Raw genomic sequence first — 17,684 nt, forward strand, 5'->3', positions numbered from 1 at the left:
AGAGGGAGAAGCAGGCTCCCCGCTGAGCAGGGAGCCCGACGCGGGGTTCGATCCCAGGACCCCGGGATCATGACCTGAGCCGAAGGCAGCCGCTTAACTAGCTGAGCCACCCAGGCGCCCCGCCCTCTTCTCCATTTTTATGGCCAACCACAACATTCAGACCATTGTTCTCTCTCACAGTCTACCACATAAAAGACTCATAATGGATCACTCCACATCCCACCCTTCCCCCTCTGTCCAACTTATCTTGCTAAATCAGTTGTTGCCCGCCCTCAGCTTAACCTAGCAAGGAAGCTTCAACTTCACTGTCATCTGCATCACATCCCTCTCCTTTGTCCATAAGTCCAATCCATTCCCAATTCCTGCTGATCTGTACTCATTAAGTATCCTACAAATGTCTCTTCTCTTCCACTGCTATGCCAACGCCACAACCCATAACTGGGTCTTACAATCTCACGCATCACTATCTAATGCATTCTCCAGATTTTGCTTTGAAACTTGCCTAACTTAAAATTATCCTGTTGGATGGACAATAATTTGACACTCCTGGTAGCATTAAGTATTTATATAAATATATATACATTCCTGGAGACCAATAAAGATGTCAGCAATGGCAGTTAAGTCTACACACACACACACACACACACACGGCCTCTCAAAAGACCTGCTTTGATAGAAACAACCTTCACTGGAATATGGAAATATAAAAGTTCTGGTATGTTTGCTAAATGGCAAGTCAACTACATGTCAGTAACTATAATGTAAACATCCTCTCAGAAGACGATGTCTTCCTTTTCTGCTGTGCTATGAACCATGTGGTTATAAAGTGGCTGAGGAAGCAGAAACAGACTTTCACTTGGAGATTCAAATCTGAAAATCAGTCCTATATTAAGGAAATTTCATAAACTTACATCAGAGAAGATCTAGATACTAGGACTCATACCTTTTCAATTTGTTTTTGTTTGCTGAGTTCTTTCTGTTGCTTCTCTTTTACCCTCTGTATTTCTTTTTGTTTTTCTGACGCCCGACGATCCTGAAAAACAGATGAATACAACTAATGAATATGAAATAATTTTAAATTTTAGACTTTTCAATTAATATTATCTTTGTAACCTTTTCACATTTTTTATATTTATATGAAAACACACTAAAAATTTACATTCATAGTCACTTATCCAAATTCTAAATGTTGTATCAGCAATAGTATCCACTGATAACCTTGCACAGCAAAATCATTTTATTTCCTTGCTAATATGAAAGATCTTATATTACTTTAGTTAACATTCTTGGAGGGGCACTTGGGTGGCTCAGTCGGTTAAGCATCCAACTGTTGATTTTGGTTCTGGTCATGATCTTAGGGTCATGAGATCAAGCCCTGCATAGGACTCTGCGCTCATCAAATAGTCTGCTTGAGATCCTCTCTCTCCCAGGCCCTCTGGCCCTCTCCCTGCCTATGCACTCTAACTAAATAAATCTTAAAAAAAATAAAAAATAACATTCTTGGATAATTATTTTGGATTCTTACCAGTTCTGCATGCAAAGCTATCTGTTTTGCCAGACCAACAGAATCGCAAATCTAAAAGGGGAAAAGGAAAAACTCAGGCAGTTCTCACATCGAAGTAATAATTTCAAGTATCTAAATGGCTGATGTAACTAGATTTATAACTCATTATAATATACTGCTTCAAACAAAAGCTGATTTAAGAATGTTCCAGCCCCAGGGCACCTGGTTCATTTGGTTAAGTGTCTGACTCTTGATTTCAGCTCAGGTCATGATCTCAGGGTCGTGAAATCAAGCCCCATGTTGGGCTCTTCGCTCAGTGCAGAGAATGCTTAAGATTCTCTCCCTCTCCCCCTATCCCTTCCCCCTGCTCATGCTCTCTCTTAAAAAAAAAAAAAAAAAAAAGAATGTTCCAGCCCCCAAATGAAGCATCTGTGTATTTTCTTCAGAGTCTCTCAGTTTCTGCTGCTGGGTCTCACCTCTGTCACATTCTCAAATTCCTTACTGAAAGGGTAAGATCTGCAAAGAATGAAGCAAGGAGATGCTGATGCTGCTCTAAGCTGCAAAGAGCTGAAAAAGGCTGATTATGGGAATATACTGCATTCCCAGAGTAAGTTAATGAGGCCAGAAGATTGCAGCAGTTACCAATGGCCAGGGAAGACACGGTCTGTAGTCAGAAGGCCCAAGCCACCCACCAGCTCAGCTATCTTCAGAGCCAACAGGCTTTGGTCAAACAACTTTGTTGGGTTAAGCCAAATTTGTTTTTTTCCAGAAATCTTACTAAGAACTTCGACTATGATATATATTTTGTAACAGAAACACATTTTGAAAAGTCATGTACCTTTTCCCCCTCATTGTTCGATTCAAATATATAGCAGACTGATGACAGATTACTTTCACTTCTCCCTCCTGATGTCCGAAGAACAAATCCAAAAAGCCTCTTATTTTCCTGATGTGTAGCGTACAAAACTACACTGGGTAATGGAAACTGCCACAGAAAATATCAGAAGCAAACATGAGATTTTTCAAACACAAGTGCACTCTTCTACATGACAAATTCAAGTACTAAATTATAAAAATATTATAAACAGAACATTAAAGCCAATTTTCTTAACAGAATGGCAATCCAAGAACAAAAATGTCATATTTGGCTTCGATTACCAGGCAGAATAAGACATTGTTGAATACTGAATTTATTAGTCATTTACACATTTTACAAAATCAAATTCATTAACAAATATGGTCCATACTGTTAAATGATTAAGAGCATGTACTTCCAGCTATTTCAATGCAGATAATTATAAAATAAACTCAATCATGTTCACCTTTTAATTCCGACTATTAGTGTTTATCCCTTAACCAAGCAGCATATATCATATACTAAAAAACTACGTATCATACCAGATTGCACTGATTCTTTAAGTATATGGAATGTTCAATTATAAATTTTGGGGGGGGAGGGGAGATGGACATAGTCTTAATTATAACTTAGCCAATCATAATTAATACCATATTTCAATACATATGATCAGAATTATTTTAATGATATAGGCATGTATATGCACAAAGAGACTTCCAATAAAGCTTTAAACACATAGAACTCACTGTGAGCCGTGTAACTTGTGTCTGTGGATCAATTAACCTATAATTAAAAAGTTGGAAAACAAATTTTAATTAGGCTGAAATTAAACATTTTTTCCTACAGTTTTTTAAGGGGGAGGTCATTACTCACTTTAAACAATCACAAGTGACCAATAAATGTGATTCTGTCATACGAAAGATGTTATGGATGGCCCGGGCAGCTAAGATTTGCCGCATTGTTTCATAAACAACATCTGGATTGTCATCTGATTTCACCTCCATAGAACCAAGGAATCGGACAATAAATAACTGATGAAGAATAGAATCTACAAAAGAACAAGGTACATTACATATCTTTAAATTCCACACTTCCCTTCCTTAAGAATAAAATACACTGTCACCTTTTAGATTTTCTAGTGAAAAATTCAACCTAGTAGAAGTATTTAGAAATTACTCCTAACTACAGTGTTCAAGTTATAGGGAAATTAAGGTCTCTAATTCAAATAGCAAAAGGTTAGGCTTCAACAACTGATGGTTCTGAGTAAAAAAAAAAAAAATTCCTTGTACTATTCTTATAGCTTTTAAGTTTGAAATTTATCAAAATAAATAGTTACTGAAAAAAGAAAAAAAGTTAATGCTCCCGTACCAGAAGAAAACATCAGCTCCTAGGAAAAGCTTAAAGGATATCTTCTGCATTGAGAATATCATCCAAAGTATGATATTCTATAATTTTAATGAAATCTTTAAGCCTGATTAAGTTCTGCTGCTTTGAGTACTATGAGCAAAAAGAAAACTGTGAAGTAAAGCTTCACAGTTTGAAGCTTATATTTATTCTGATGCATGCATCAGAATAAATATAAACATCAGAATAAATATAAACAACATATTTGTTGTTTACATCATCAGATGTAAACATAATCAGAATACATACATCAGAATATAAACAAATCAGAATAAATATAAACAACATACATCAGAATACATACATCAGAATAAATATAAACAAATTCTTCACACAGTTTACTGCTGAGAATTTTTAAAATATAAGAATACTGCACATCTGTTTTACCTTCAGTTTCAGATTTTGTACCTCCTCCAGATTCTCCAAATGGATTTGTGCGCCTGAAAAGTTTTTAAAAAGTTAGGAACCAATGGTCAGTTACTATGAGCCATATGGAAGAAATCTCAATCATTGAAACTGGAGTTAAAAACTAAGCATCATGAAAACTTGTACATACATTTTTAAAAAGCTCTAAAATGCCCCATCCTGTTAAGGAACACTACTGATGACCACCTTACTCTGATGAAGGCCCTTGCCTTCACACTTAGTAGGCTGAACTCAATGCTGCTGCATTCTAGAAGAGGTGGATGAACTGAAATGTAGACATACATACATATACACACACACACACAACACCCAACATCCTATAAACCACGTTGCAAAAGTCCTTGAATTTAAATAAAGAGGGGCAGAACAGCTGATTTAGCTTCAATTTTAGCTACTTGAGAAAAATGCCAGGGATTTCCTAGGATTGCAAAAACCTCTTTTTAGGTCCTCCAAGTACATATTGCAAGTTAATTATGCTAATTTGAACATTTTCTAGTTTTAAACCTGTATTTCTTAAGGCATGTGTAACAGAATGCAAGAAGAAAAGCTAATTAGTGATGGGAGCTACCTCCCTCTTCAGTGTGAGTTGGCTCTTGGCATACCCACAATGAAGGAAAAAAAATACAATTCAAAATAGGTTTTGTAGGCTAAAAGAGAGCTAAATGGTTTTAAAATGTTGGCATTAAGATAACATGAAATCGATCTCTCTAATTCATGTCTGAACTACTATATCAAATGCTAAGTATATTTCTGTGATCAAATACAAATTATTTTTTCTTGGTCACAACCATGTATATCCAAATTAGTATCAATTTATTAGGCGTCCAACCTACTTAAATAAATGATTTGCCGTGACGTTTTCCTTCATCCCAGAGCCAAAGAAAAATTCTAACAGCTTTCACATTTCTCGTATATAACCAAAAGATGATTTATTAATAACTCACAGCATGATAATGTTTTAGTACCTTCCTGGAGATTTCTTATTCTGACCCAAGATGATTTTTTTTTTAAAGATTTTATTTATTTAATTTATTTGACAGAGAGAGAGACAGCGAGAGAGGGAACACAAGCAAAGGGAGTGTGAGGGGGAGAAGCAGGCTTCCTGCTGAGCAGGGAGCCTGATGCGGGGCTGGATCCCAGGACCCTGGGATCATGACCTGAGCTAAAGGTGGACGCTTAACAGCTGAGCCACCCAGGCGCCCCAAGATGGTATTTTTCTTACAAACCTACAATACATGTATTACTCTCAATTTCTAAAATATTGTCATGACCTAAAGATAGGACTATCAACTTTCTTCTGCAATTTTAAGAGCAAATACCAGAAGTAGATCTGATAAGCAATTCAAAATTAAATTTTTTTTTTAAGATTTTATTTATTTATTTGAGAGAGAGAGAATGAGAGAGAGCACATGAGAGGGGGGAGGGTCAGAGGGAGAAGCAGACTCCCTGCTGAGCAGGGAGCCCAATGCGGGACTCGATCCAGGGACTCCAGGATCATGACCTGAGCAGAAGGCAGTCGTTTAACCAACTGAGCCACCCAGGCGCCCCAAAATTAAATATTTTTAGAACTAAATTATCTTCACTTGTTTAACTGAGGCAGAAAACAAAGAGAAAAACCTGCATGATTCTTTCCCGACTACTGAAATTAGGTAATTAAAGAAAGTACAACATAATTGATACATATATGTGAGAGAGGACTCTCAACTGCAAAAAATGGAATCATAAGCCTTACAGACCATAGAACAATATCCCTGTGATGCCATCGCCCACCTGCCTCCCTGGCCAAAGGCTTTTGCCTGGCCAGGCTGATCTTCACACACGGGAGAAATGATGTCAAACTGTATTGGAGTATCTGGAGCAACGAGAGAATCTAGAGAAAGGGCAGCCAAATTTGTGGACTCAGATCCTAAGGATCCCGAGCTGCTAGTTCGAGCTGTCAGTGGCCGAGATTGTCTAAACACAGAAGAAAACCAGAGACATTGCATTTAGTTTTCTCTTTTTGAAACTGAATACAAACTATGAGAAAGAAAAATACAGTTTTATAAGCCAAAGAGAAGAGTAGAAGAAATTTCAATAACAGACTTTTCTTGCCAATGACTAAATTCAAAAACATAAATGATCTCAATCTATAGATAAAGCACTAGGGCAATTTGGAATTGTTACTTATTTAGCACTCTTGCTGGTAAATTTACCAACTTGAAAATCCTTTCTATGTTTTGGAGAAACTATTTCATACTAATGTAAGTAGCACTGCTAAAATCGAAGTGTTCACTAACACTTTCAATAGCCCATATACTTTTAAATAACCCAAAGTCTGGTAACTCACGCTGCCGGCCGCAGACTCTCGTGCCTCTGCTGGAAAGACGGGGAAGGAGTGACCGCCTCCAAAGCGGACTGATTTACTCGTGCAGCAATTTCCTATTTTGTTTTTTAAAAAGGACTAGAATTAGTAAAGCAAGGAAACCAAAAGTTTGGATACAACTGTCAGAATGTTCTTGAGTTACATTTAAAATGCAAATTGGAGTTACTAAAGTAGTTCCACATTGCCTTAACATTAAGATACATATTGAACTTCGTAACATTATAACTTAAGCTTCCTCTTACTTCTTACAGAGATAGATCTTTAAATATTTAACTACCAGATTTTTTGGATTATTAGCACTAATACAGCACCTACTATATAGGTACTCAATAAATTTGCTAAATTAAATTTAGGAGTAGGAATAGCCAAAATATCAAAAATATTAAAATATTTTATAACTATACTGCTGAAGTTTTCATGATCTTCCAGAATATATTTATGCTCAGAAACATCTATGTATTTAATTGATGAAGTTATATCGATATTTTCTGGCCCAAAATCTGAAAGAAAAGCTTCCTATAAGAAGTATTTTTAAACTTATTGTTTTATTTCAAACACCAGCTAGCTACATAAAATAGTATTTACATTAGGAAAAAAAATCATAACATTTTTGCATTTCTGTGTCTTATAGTTAGCAAAAATATCAAGACAATGCCACAAACTAATCAGAATTTCTTCTCTCATTAAGTACAGAAAAAGTAATTCTGGATAATCTGGATAAAAGTAATTCTGGATACTACTTAAAATTTAGAGTTCTGATAATTTGTGGGGAAAAGTAAGATAACCCTCAATTATTCAAATCCAAACACTGTATTCACCATGTATTCCCTAGGTATTAACAGGTCATCCAACTTCCATTTTAATTTTTTGGTGCTCCCAAGTAACATAACAGAAAGGAAAAGCTAACCTGGCAAGAGATCAAATTACTGCAAGCAAAAGGTTCCTCTACAATTAGCACTGATTTTCTTAGATTACACTCATAAGATTATTATAAAACAGAAGTTACTAATATTTTGGAGGTCATGAATATTGTTTCTTTGGTTCAACACTTGTTCCTAGGCATCTAAATCCTGTGTGTCTTGGCTGGTACCGCAAAGCCATTATGATAAAAACAGAACTCTTTCAAACTGTTCTTCCGTTCACTTGAGCTTAAAACCTGAAAGTCATCTTTAATTCATCTCCTTCATCCTTTACATTGGTCAGTTACTAACTAGTCCAGTCGATTTCTTTTTACCTCTTTATACCGTGCAAATTATTTCTTCTCTCTTCTCTTGGTTACCACCCTGTCCAGACCCTCAGTTCATGCCTGAACTAGGATAATGGCCTCCTGCATGTTCCCAGATGCCCCTGTCTAATCAACCATTATACCAACAACAGTTTTAGGACTTAGAAGGGTAGGGCTTCCTAGAGAAATCAGCCCTGCTCTGCCTCAACTGAAATCATCAGCCCCGCATAGCCCTGAGAGGCGGCCAGGTTTACTGCACAGATGGGCCCACTGAGATTAGCAGGGGTCACATAGCTCCTGCCCTAAACCAAAGTCTTTTCCCAACTACGCTGCATTGTGGATCCACTTGATTCCTTCCAGAGTTCTCTGCACCACTGGGTTCTGCGTGTATATTTGGATTCACCTGTACAGCTAAGTTCATCTGGTTTGATACCCTTGCTACTCAAAGCATAACTGGCAAAACTTAAGAGTTCAGGCCACCTCACCCTAGACATAATCTGCATTTTAACAAGATCCCCAGGTGTTCTGTATGTACATTTCAGCTATTTTTCTCTAACAAGAACCTTCAACTCCAATTATACTACTGGTTTCATAAACACACCATTTCTGCCTTTATGCTTTTGCTTCTCATATCTGCAACTTCTCTTTTCCTCAAAACATGAACAAATCTTAGCCAGCTCAGGATTCTACCATCTCCACAATTTTCTCTAAAACTAAAGTCCACACTGATCTTAATATTCTCAAATCTTAAGCTTTTAGTCATTACCGTACATTTTGTTACATAGTTTTATACACAATGTAAAAGTTTTAGTATTGTATTTCCATAGACACAGGCTCTTGGAGGGCAAAGCCATGGCTTCTTTTTCTTTTGTATTCTTCTCCATGGTGCTCAACCCAAAGCTAAACACAGCATTGATGCCCAGTAAAAACTTGTTAGCTGCCCAATTTCAGTTACTTTTGAAATAATTTATCTTTCTAGGAAGACCAAATGCTCATACATGGATACATTAAAGCAGTTACTCATTCAAGGGCAAATTAAAAGATTTCAGAGCTTGAGGAATTACAACATAAATAATAAATTAATAATTATTCATTTTTGCCAGGTCTGGATACCATAAAATAATAATATTACCTCCGGATTTTCACTTAAATATATTTGTTTGGATATGTTATTTATTGTACAGATCCACTGCAAGAGAAAAAAACAGAAAAATGTGATTAATATTTTTTTTCCTATACTGCTTCTCTTCTAAAAGAATCCTCAATATTTCACTGCATAGAAGTTTCATTAGAAACACATTAGAAACACATAACTGGGGTGGCCTGGGTGGCTCATTTGGTTAGGTGTCTGACTTCGGCTCAGGTCATGATCTCAGGGTCCTGGGATCAAGCCCCAAGGCAGGCTTCCTGCTCAGGGGGAGTCTTGGGTCTCCCTCTCCCTCTGCCCCTCCCCTCCACTGGTGCTCTCTCTCTCTCAAATAAAGTCTTAAAAAAAAAACAAAGCCCAAATTAGCTTCATAAAAGCAAATAAAAATATACCAATAATGTTAAGTTATATTTAATAGTCTATATTTGTCTTTTAAATCACTCCCCCCTCTTAATCCCCATCAAATAAGATAGCCTGGACTCAGATATCATGATTAACACCAATAAAAAAAAAAAGTTAAGAGCTAAATATATTCCCAGTGAATGCATTTTACATACCTCCCTTCTTTTGGATTTATAGCTAATTAACATAAAAAATGCTCTCTTCCACATTTTCTACTTCACACTTGAGGACTCCAGTCCATGATGAGCCTCATTAAACTAATAATCTGTATGGTAAACCCAGCAGAGAGCAGACATTTATTTGTGTTCCTCACAAAGCAAAAACAAGTTTTAATACCTACTCTTTTCCACAAGAGGTAAATAAAAATAAATCTCTATATAATTTCTAACCTTGTTTTTTACCAACACAGTTTTAATAACAGATAAAGTGGCTCAAAATCAACTACAGTATATTTTCATTGAAGAATATGTCTCAGGACCAAGTTTCTGAAGCGTCAGTTCTTGGCGGTAACTTACCTTCCATATTTGGTGTACTAGAAGTAAAAATGGAGCCAAAAATAAGAGACTCGTGAGGAAGAACAGATTCTCCCAAATTTTTGTTTTTCTGTCTTTCATTTCTCCAAGGTTTTAAGTTTTACTTGCTTCCTGCCATGCTATATCAGCTGCCACTATGTCCTTAATGCAGCAAATACTGTCTCAGAAAGTTGGTGAGAGAAGGGAATAAAAGTGTCACCTCATGATACTAACAGCTTGCCAGAAAGCAACAGTCACAAGGTCATTTCTGAAGTTGAGCCTTTAAAAAGACAGACACCAATGATCTCTAAAGTCTCCTCTTATAGGTTTAGCTATAAAAGTCCCTGTGAAACTTGAGGTTGCTTGAGGACAATAGATTTTTATGAAAAAAAATTTTTTTAATTAACTAGGATTTTCCACATTTCTATCTTAATATTTAGTTACTGAAATATCTTAAGATGTTGCTGAAGAACTTTAGATAAAATTTTACCTCCTCATGGTCTTTTTTACTTTCTGCTTGCAAAATTGAAGATCTGAAAAATAAAAAAGAAAGAAGTTTGACCCTCAATTTAAAAAAAGATCTGAGAAAATTTTTTATCTTTGAAAGTACATATAAAACCAATCGGTATCAAAACTAAAAAAACCCAAAACACACAACCAATCAGTATCTTAGTTAGGAAAAGGAGACCACCTGGGGCATCTGGACTCAGATTTTAACAACTTTTGACTCTGGCTATCCATGCCAAGACGTACCAAAAAAGAAACAGGTGCTGGTTTTCAGAAGATAGCCCATAACAAAGGTACACTGCCAATAAGACAATGCATTTCAACTTTCTGACACTTACCATATATATTTCAAATGTAAATCAGTGATTCTAACAGAAAACACTAATTGTACTCATTATTTCTCCATAAACACAGTCAAATAAAATTTTTGAATATAGCAATCACTAACATTGGGATACTTACCTTTTCTATAGATGTTATTTTAAGAATTAGAGAAAAATTACTAATTTTGAATCACACTAGGAATGTGAAATGGGAAATCATGTTAAGCATTATTAGCAATAGAATTGAAAAAAATGTAAATTCCTGTACTAACATATTAACAATTTGGTAAACACAGGGACTCCCAACATCCAGCATGATAAGTGAAATTAAACAACTGATAAAAGACCATGAACCATAACACCTTAACATGTTGCTTCAGAACAGTAAGATCAAAAACGGTACTTTAAGTAGGAAAAAAACTGCAGATAACTTAAACATCTATCATTAGAAAAAATTTTAGATTATGGTATATATCCTTAGATGGATTATAATGTGGCCATTGTGAAATGTTTTTAGTAAGTAGCTGCAGATCCAAAGTGTATATACAGTATTTCCTCAAGTATTTTTTAAAAATGTAGTTAGAATAAAAACTGTAAGGCAACAGACCAGAAAGTTAATTGTCCCTTCTAGTTAGATTATAGCTTTCTTTCAATATTCAATACTCCTTTTCTATATTTTTCTGTATTTTCCAAAAATTTGTTCTAAAGGCTACTCTATGGATTCTCATTTAATGCAAAGGTAACAGAAGTCTTAAAAATGTCACATACACATTAGTGGACTAAATCATTAATTTAACCAGAAATATTTAACATTTAAAAATAACATTAGTGTTTGCACTTACTACATGTTGGGCACATTATATATGTTAGATTTCTCTTCCATATAGGGATTATAACTCCCACAACCCCCATTTCACATGTAAAAAAACAGAGATTATGTAACTTGTCTAAGACCACACAGTAAGTAGTAGATCCTGAATTTGAACTTTCTGACCCCAGGGTTAGGGCTCTTTCCACTAACTTGTGCTGCCTTCCCCCATACGGTGCAGAATTTTCAGTGAATGGTACCCTAACATGAAATCACAAGTTTTTATCTATCATATGCCCTTGTTTAACAACCTCAAAATATTAAGACATCATTTAACCAAGTCAGAAAGGAAAATTCAACTCATTTCTATGTGATTAAAAAAGAAAATTATCTTAATACATAATAAGCCTAAAGTAGCTATAAAATGTCTGAATGAGAAGGAATTATTGTGCATTTCAGTAACTTAAAATATGCCAGATTTTATTAATAGCAGGAAAAAATACTAACTTTTTTCCGTCAAAGGAAGTGATCTGAAAACAGTATCGCCTGTCTTCACAGTCCACAGCCATTACTGAGCAGTTGTCAATGTCCATGGCCAGGCCGCCTGCCACATCCCCACGCGCCTGACTCATTAAGTTTCCACCCTGCGTGAAGTAAAACTGTCTGTCCCAGGTAGATGACACCAAGCCTGTTTTACTAAATGAAGAAAGTACATTCACTCTTCAGTAACAACACATCTGAAATCTCATAAGCCAGACACAAGATAAAGCACATCACAAAGAACCAGCTTGCAAAAAGGCACAAAGATGCCTAGAAAATATATGTTTTTCAGTCTCTAAAATAAATTCATGTATGTTGAACCACTTTTGTGTTTGTGTGTGTATTTCAAAAAAAAAAGCTGGAAGTTATCAAATTGCAACTGTTAGAATAATGTTCCATAAATTATAGTTCAACCTTCAGGAGAATAAATTCAAAAGAAAAGAATTCATCTTACTTCCTTCTAAGGTTAACTTGCTTTACCCTATCTTTAAATAAAAACTAAAAGTTGACCTATGGTATAATTACATACATTTTAAATGTATAATAAAAATGATATTTAATAGCATTTATGTAATGCTAGATTTATCTAAATTCAAATTTGTTTCACTTTTAAAATAATTCTAAATTATTCAGTAAGTATCTAAACAGAATTTTACTTCTGAAAATTATTCATGTACTCCACCTGGCAAAAAGCTGACAAAAACACAAATACCGCTAACTAATAAGATTCAACCTTTAGTAAAACAAAATAATTTAGCAGACAATATCAATCATATATTCACCTCATACTACCTTAGATGATAAACAACATATGAAAATAACTATAGGGACGCCTGGGTGGCTCAGTCGATTAAGCGTCTGCCTTCAGCCCAGGTCATGATCCCAGGGTCCTGGGATCAAGTCCCACATCGGGCTTGTTGCTCGGCGGGGAGCCTGCTTCTTCCTCTGCCTGCCGCTCCCCCTGCTTGTGCCCTCTCTCTCTGACAAATAAATAAAATCTTTATAAAAAAAGAAAGAAAGAAAAAAGAAAGAAAGAAAATAACTATAGTTTTCTTACTTCCTAGCATTAAGGTATCCAGCCTTCCGGGTTAAGTTTCGATTAACAGGAAATTTCGTGGGATCTGGGTCAGGCACATATAAGGGGTCACTGGCTACCTCCAAATCTTCTATTGTCTGCTGCATGGTCTCTACATCATTGTCCATTTCCCTACGAACGCTAACACAGAAAACATATTATTTACTACCAACCACAACAGAGGACTCCTTATCAATCATATTTAGCTATATATTTGCTTTGCATATTTTTTCTTAAAGAGAGCAAACAGTAGCATGGGTGGTTAAAGTAACATGAACACATGATGAAAAAGCTTTACATTTTATTTGAAACTAGATATTCTGGAAACAATACCAAGTTAAAAAACAAATGAAGCCACACTGAATGCCTAACGTTGGAATAATTTTCAAACTGTCCTGCATATCTCAGATTGACCACATCACTGCTCAGAATTTTGAACCTGCTTAGAACTGCTTGCTCTCTTTAAGCTTTCATGGCTTAGAAAGCAAGATTTATTTAGTAACTCCCAACCATCCCCCACAATTCAGATAATTGTGAAGATAATGAACTTATGGATAATTACTATTATGTGTCTGTTATATACAGATTTTTATAAAACAGAGTTTAGAATAAAATACCATCAGACTTGACAGAGCTATGAAATTCAGAGTTCAGATTCCATGGAAAAGATGGTGAATAACCCAAGAAGGATCCATGAGCCACGTGAGACATAGTCTCATGGGCGAGGAAGACAGCCCCTCAGGAAATTCAATGCTAAATATTTTTAGATTATGGCATTTAGCTGTTAACTTAGTCTCATAACTTCATTTTCAATTTTAAGGAAGAAAGTACTTACTTCTGTACACTTGTTCCAATATTAGTCAAGAATTCTTCCAGCTGGTCATTGAGATTTTCAGAACCCATCTTAAAGAAACTTATCTGGGGCAAGAGGGTGTGTGAGTGGGAGGATGAACAACAGAAACCCACACATTTACAAGAAACACAGTGAATCATATAAACAATCTCCAAAATACATGGTAAAGAACAAAGGAGTATTCCCATTTGTGTACTAGTTTACAATGACTTCTACTGGGCTTAGAGCCACTGTAGAAACCAGACTTCAATTTCACCGTACATCTCTGTAAGCAATTTATAAAATTGGAAAATGTTAAAACACTTTAAATAAGTTATATAAACTATTTCATGTTTTACAAAGATAAATTTTATATTGAGGAATAATAAGCACTCATATTTGAAGGCATATTTGAATTTCTTTAAACTCTTAATTTTTAGGGGTGTGCCATCTCATATTACCCAAATTTACTTTTCTAGCCTCCTTCCTGATGCAAACCTCTTGGGACACTTTGGAGTTCATCTATTATTTTTAATTCAGGAGGTATGCAAGGAAGAGGAGACAAGCTCAAACTTGCCCATTCTCTTTCAAATCTATTCCAAAGCCAGAGTGAATGAAAGTTCCATCAGTAGGAGTAACTCCAGAATTCATTTAGCTTTCTGTTCCCTGTCCCCCTATGATGGACAAGGCCTAAATACCAGGTAAGTGGTTTCATTTACCCTAAAAAGTATGTGAAATCTTCATTTGCAAGGAAAACCATTCTAACTTCCTCAAAATAGCATTCTGAGGACATTTTAAATTACTTTTGAAAACACAGATCCAAATAGAGTATTTTGACCTTAGTCTGTAATACCCTTATACTTAACATAAATATCAAACTTAATAGAAAGTTTTTAGGACAGTTATAATCCAAAACACAATATAGTATTTACCTGAGCTTGCATGTACCCGAGTAGAGGTTCTAACAATGCTATTTTCTTTTTGTATTGAAGAGTATTTAATGCACAAAAATAATGCATCATGGTCTGGTGTTGTTTTTTTCTGGAAGTGTAGACATCTTCTGTGACTTCATACTTTACCTTTGAGTATAAACATTAAAAATACTATTACTTATTTAATTATGTAATTATCTTTAATTATCTTTAGTAGTGGCTGTAGGGAAGAGCCTACCCAAGGAAAAAAATGTAATACGCATTAGGCTCTTCTCTCTTCTTGCTTTCCTTAGAATACCAAATCAAGTACTAAGAATATTCTAATACACCAATGACTCCCAAATTTTAATCTCTCACCCTTCACTTTTTTAAAATTTTATTTATTTATTTGAGAGAGAGAGAGAGAACAAGAGAGAAAGCATGAGCATGGAGAGGGAGAAGCAGACTCCCCACTGAGCGGGGAGCCCAATCCAGGGCTCGGTCCCACGATCCTGGGATCATGAGCTGAGCCGAAGGCAGATGCCCCACCAATTGAGCCACCCAGGTGCCCCTTGCTCTTCACTCTCCTAAGTGTCAGAGGAAGCACATCTCCAGCTGGGCTTTTGTGTGTGTGTGTGCACACGAGTGTGTAAATGTGCTGGACATGTACAAAACTGAATACAGTATCTTCCCCACAAAGCCATCCCTCTGTTTCTTAGCTTTTTTTCTTTTTTAAGATTTTTTTTATTTATTTGAGAGTGAGAGCAAAAGCAAGAGTGGGCAGTAGGGAGGGGCAGAGGGAGAAGGAGAAGCAGACTCCCCGCTGGGCAAGGAGCCTGATACGGGGCCCGAACCCAGGACCCCCAGATCATGACCTGAGCTGAAGGCAGATGCTAAACCAACTGAGCCATCTAGATGCCCCTGTTTCTTAGCTCTCTTAATTGTTTCAAGATCTACCCCATCATCCAAGAATCACAGGATTCCTTTTTGTTTCCTCCTCCTACTATGTCATGTCAATTCTACTTACAAATTCTACTTCCAAAAGTATTCCTTCCTCTCCTCTTTCAACAACGACCTGAGGCTCTCCTAATGTCTTTGCAAACTATTCTGGTACCTTTTCAATTGGATTCCCTCTAGTCCCGTCCCCTTCACATTTCCATTAGTATTTGTATTGTGTAACACGACTGCATGGTGTTTTCCACTTATAATGCTTTAAGTAGGATTCCTTTAAGCAGGCTGCCCACTCCCTCTAAATCAAATTTCAAAGTCAGTGACATAGTAATCTGACCTCAAACTACTTTCTTGTATCTCTGCCATACCTCCCCAAATATATGCCCCAGACACATGCCATTATCACAATAATTATTGCTAGAATTTTAAAAACTTGCTACAAGCCAGGTACCCTGCTTGTATTATCCCGTTTCATCATCACAACTACTCAGTTTTTTTGATAGAGAAATAAAGGCTTGAAATTAAGTACCAGGGTGTGACCTGAGGCAAATAAGTGGCAAAGCTGAGATCTGTCCTTCAGCAGTGAGACTCCAGAACCAGTGCTCTTAAGCTTTACATTCTCCGGTGTCTACCATGTGCTTCTGCAAAGACTGTTTTGCTTCCAGGAATACCCTCTCCCCAGGCCCAAACCAGTGACGTTCACTCATCTTCAATCAAGCAAATAGCACCTCCTAAAAGTATAGCCTTTCCCAATTTACCAAAGTTAACTGCTGCTTTGCTTGTGCTCTCCCAACATTTTGTTAAGACTGCTATTATTGTACTTAACTCACTGTTAATTCACGTGTTCTCTTCATCCTTGTACGCTGGCATCTACTCCAGCTACATGCCTTCACACAGGAAGCCTTCAATTACGTGTGTATTATTCACTCCCTGAGGCTAGGAGTGGAGCCTATTCACACTATCACCCCATGGTACCCAACATATAGCAGATGCTCAAAATTTTTTCAAATAAAATTGGTAAAATAATGTTTTTTAAACTACCTAGAATAAAAACAATGAAACTGGAAGAGCCAGAAGCAATGTAAAATACAACAAAATTCATAGCTAGACCCTTTAACTATTTCTCTAAGGCAAAGTAACAAAGTAACATAGATCTCAAAATGTATGTTTTTTATTAATATTTGCACCATCAAGTATTCAGTGAACTAAAATTAGAAATGGAAAGCTCAGGGCGCCTGGGTGGCTCAGTCGTTGAGCGTCTGCCTTCGACTCAGGTCATGGTCCCAGGGTCCTGGGATCGAGCCCCACGTTGGGCTCCCTGCTCGGCGGGGAGCCTGCTTCTCCCTGTCCCTCTACCCCTCCCCTGCTTGTGCTCTGTCAAGTAAATGAATAAAATCTTTAAAAAAAAAAGAAGAAATGGAAAGCTCTTTGTACTGAACTTTGTGAGAACTGCAGTCAGAAATGGTTAAGGTACTCCCTTTACCACGTCACAGGAGCTGTTGCACAGTAAATCATACCCAGTCCTGCATTCCCCCAAGTGATCACAGTGCCCCTACCAGCAGCTGTGGCCAAGGCTGCAGACACCAACAGAGACCACCTCACTCGCTAACATTTAGTGGACATCTTGTCGTCAAACCTTGGATTAGGAAAAAATGAGCTTAAGGAGCATCTAGATGAACTTGTTAATATTTTGTTCTTTGTTCTTTACTCAAATGCATTTCTCCTGAAATACAGTGAAATATTTCTGGATTTGGAGAAGTATCAAAAACTATATATATATGCATATATATATGTATTCCCTGTAAATGCGGAGGTCCTCATAACAGAATTTCATTCAATTATGTATGCAACAACCAAGTGGCTAGGTTGTGAAAGTTTTGTATTAACATTTTCATTTCA

The 17,684-nt window shown here is 36.4% G+C and overlaps 1 protein-coding gene across 1 annotated transcript in view; it reads right to left on the reverse strand.

The window, feature by feature from the left end:
* APPL1 (adaptor protein, phosphotyrosine interacting with PH domain and leucine zipper 1) overlaps positions 1-17,684 on the reverse strand; it is a 43,542-nt gene that overhangs the window by 4,516 nt on the left and 21,342 nt on the right. The window contains exons 8-21 of the mRNA XM_034997942.1: positions 14,856-15,002; positions 13,927-14,009; positions 13,074-13,232; positions 11,984-12,172; positions 10,329-10,371; positions 8,910-8,966; positions 6,517-6,608; positions 5,961-6,143; positions 4,152-4,204; positions 3,234-3,408; positions 3,107-3,143; positions 2,343-2,489; positions 1,526-1,576; positions 944-1,033 (exon numbers count right to left, since the gene is read on the reverse strand). Coding sequence (XP_034853833.1) covers positions 944-1,033; positions 1,526-1,576; positions 2,343-2,489; positions 3,107-3,143; positions 3,234-3,408; positions 4,152-4,204; positions 5,961-6,143; positions 6,517-6,608; positions 8,910-8,966; positions 10,329-10,371; positions 11,984-12,172; positions 13,074-13,232; positions 13,927-14,009; positions 14,856-15,002 — 1,506 coding nt within the window. The remainder of the gene's footprint in view (positions 1-943; positions 1,034-1,525; positions 1,577-2,342; positions 2,490-3,106; positions 3,144-3,233; positions 3,409-4,151; positions 4,205-5,960; positions 6,144-6,516; positions 6,609-8,909; positions 8,967-10,328; positions 10,372-11,983; positions 12,173-13,073; positions 13,233-13,926; positions 14,010-14,855; positions 15,003-17,684) is intronic.

This window comes from Mirounga leonina, unplaced genomic scaffold (genome assembly GCF_011800145.1).
Source record: "Mirounga leonina isolate KUSES-001 unplaced genomic scaffold, KU_Mleo_1.0 Mir_94, whole genome shotgun sequence".
NCBI classification, from domain to species: domain Eukaryota; kingdom Metazoa; phylum Chordata; class Mammalia; order Carnivora; family Phocidae; genus Mirounga; species Mirounga leonina.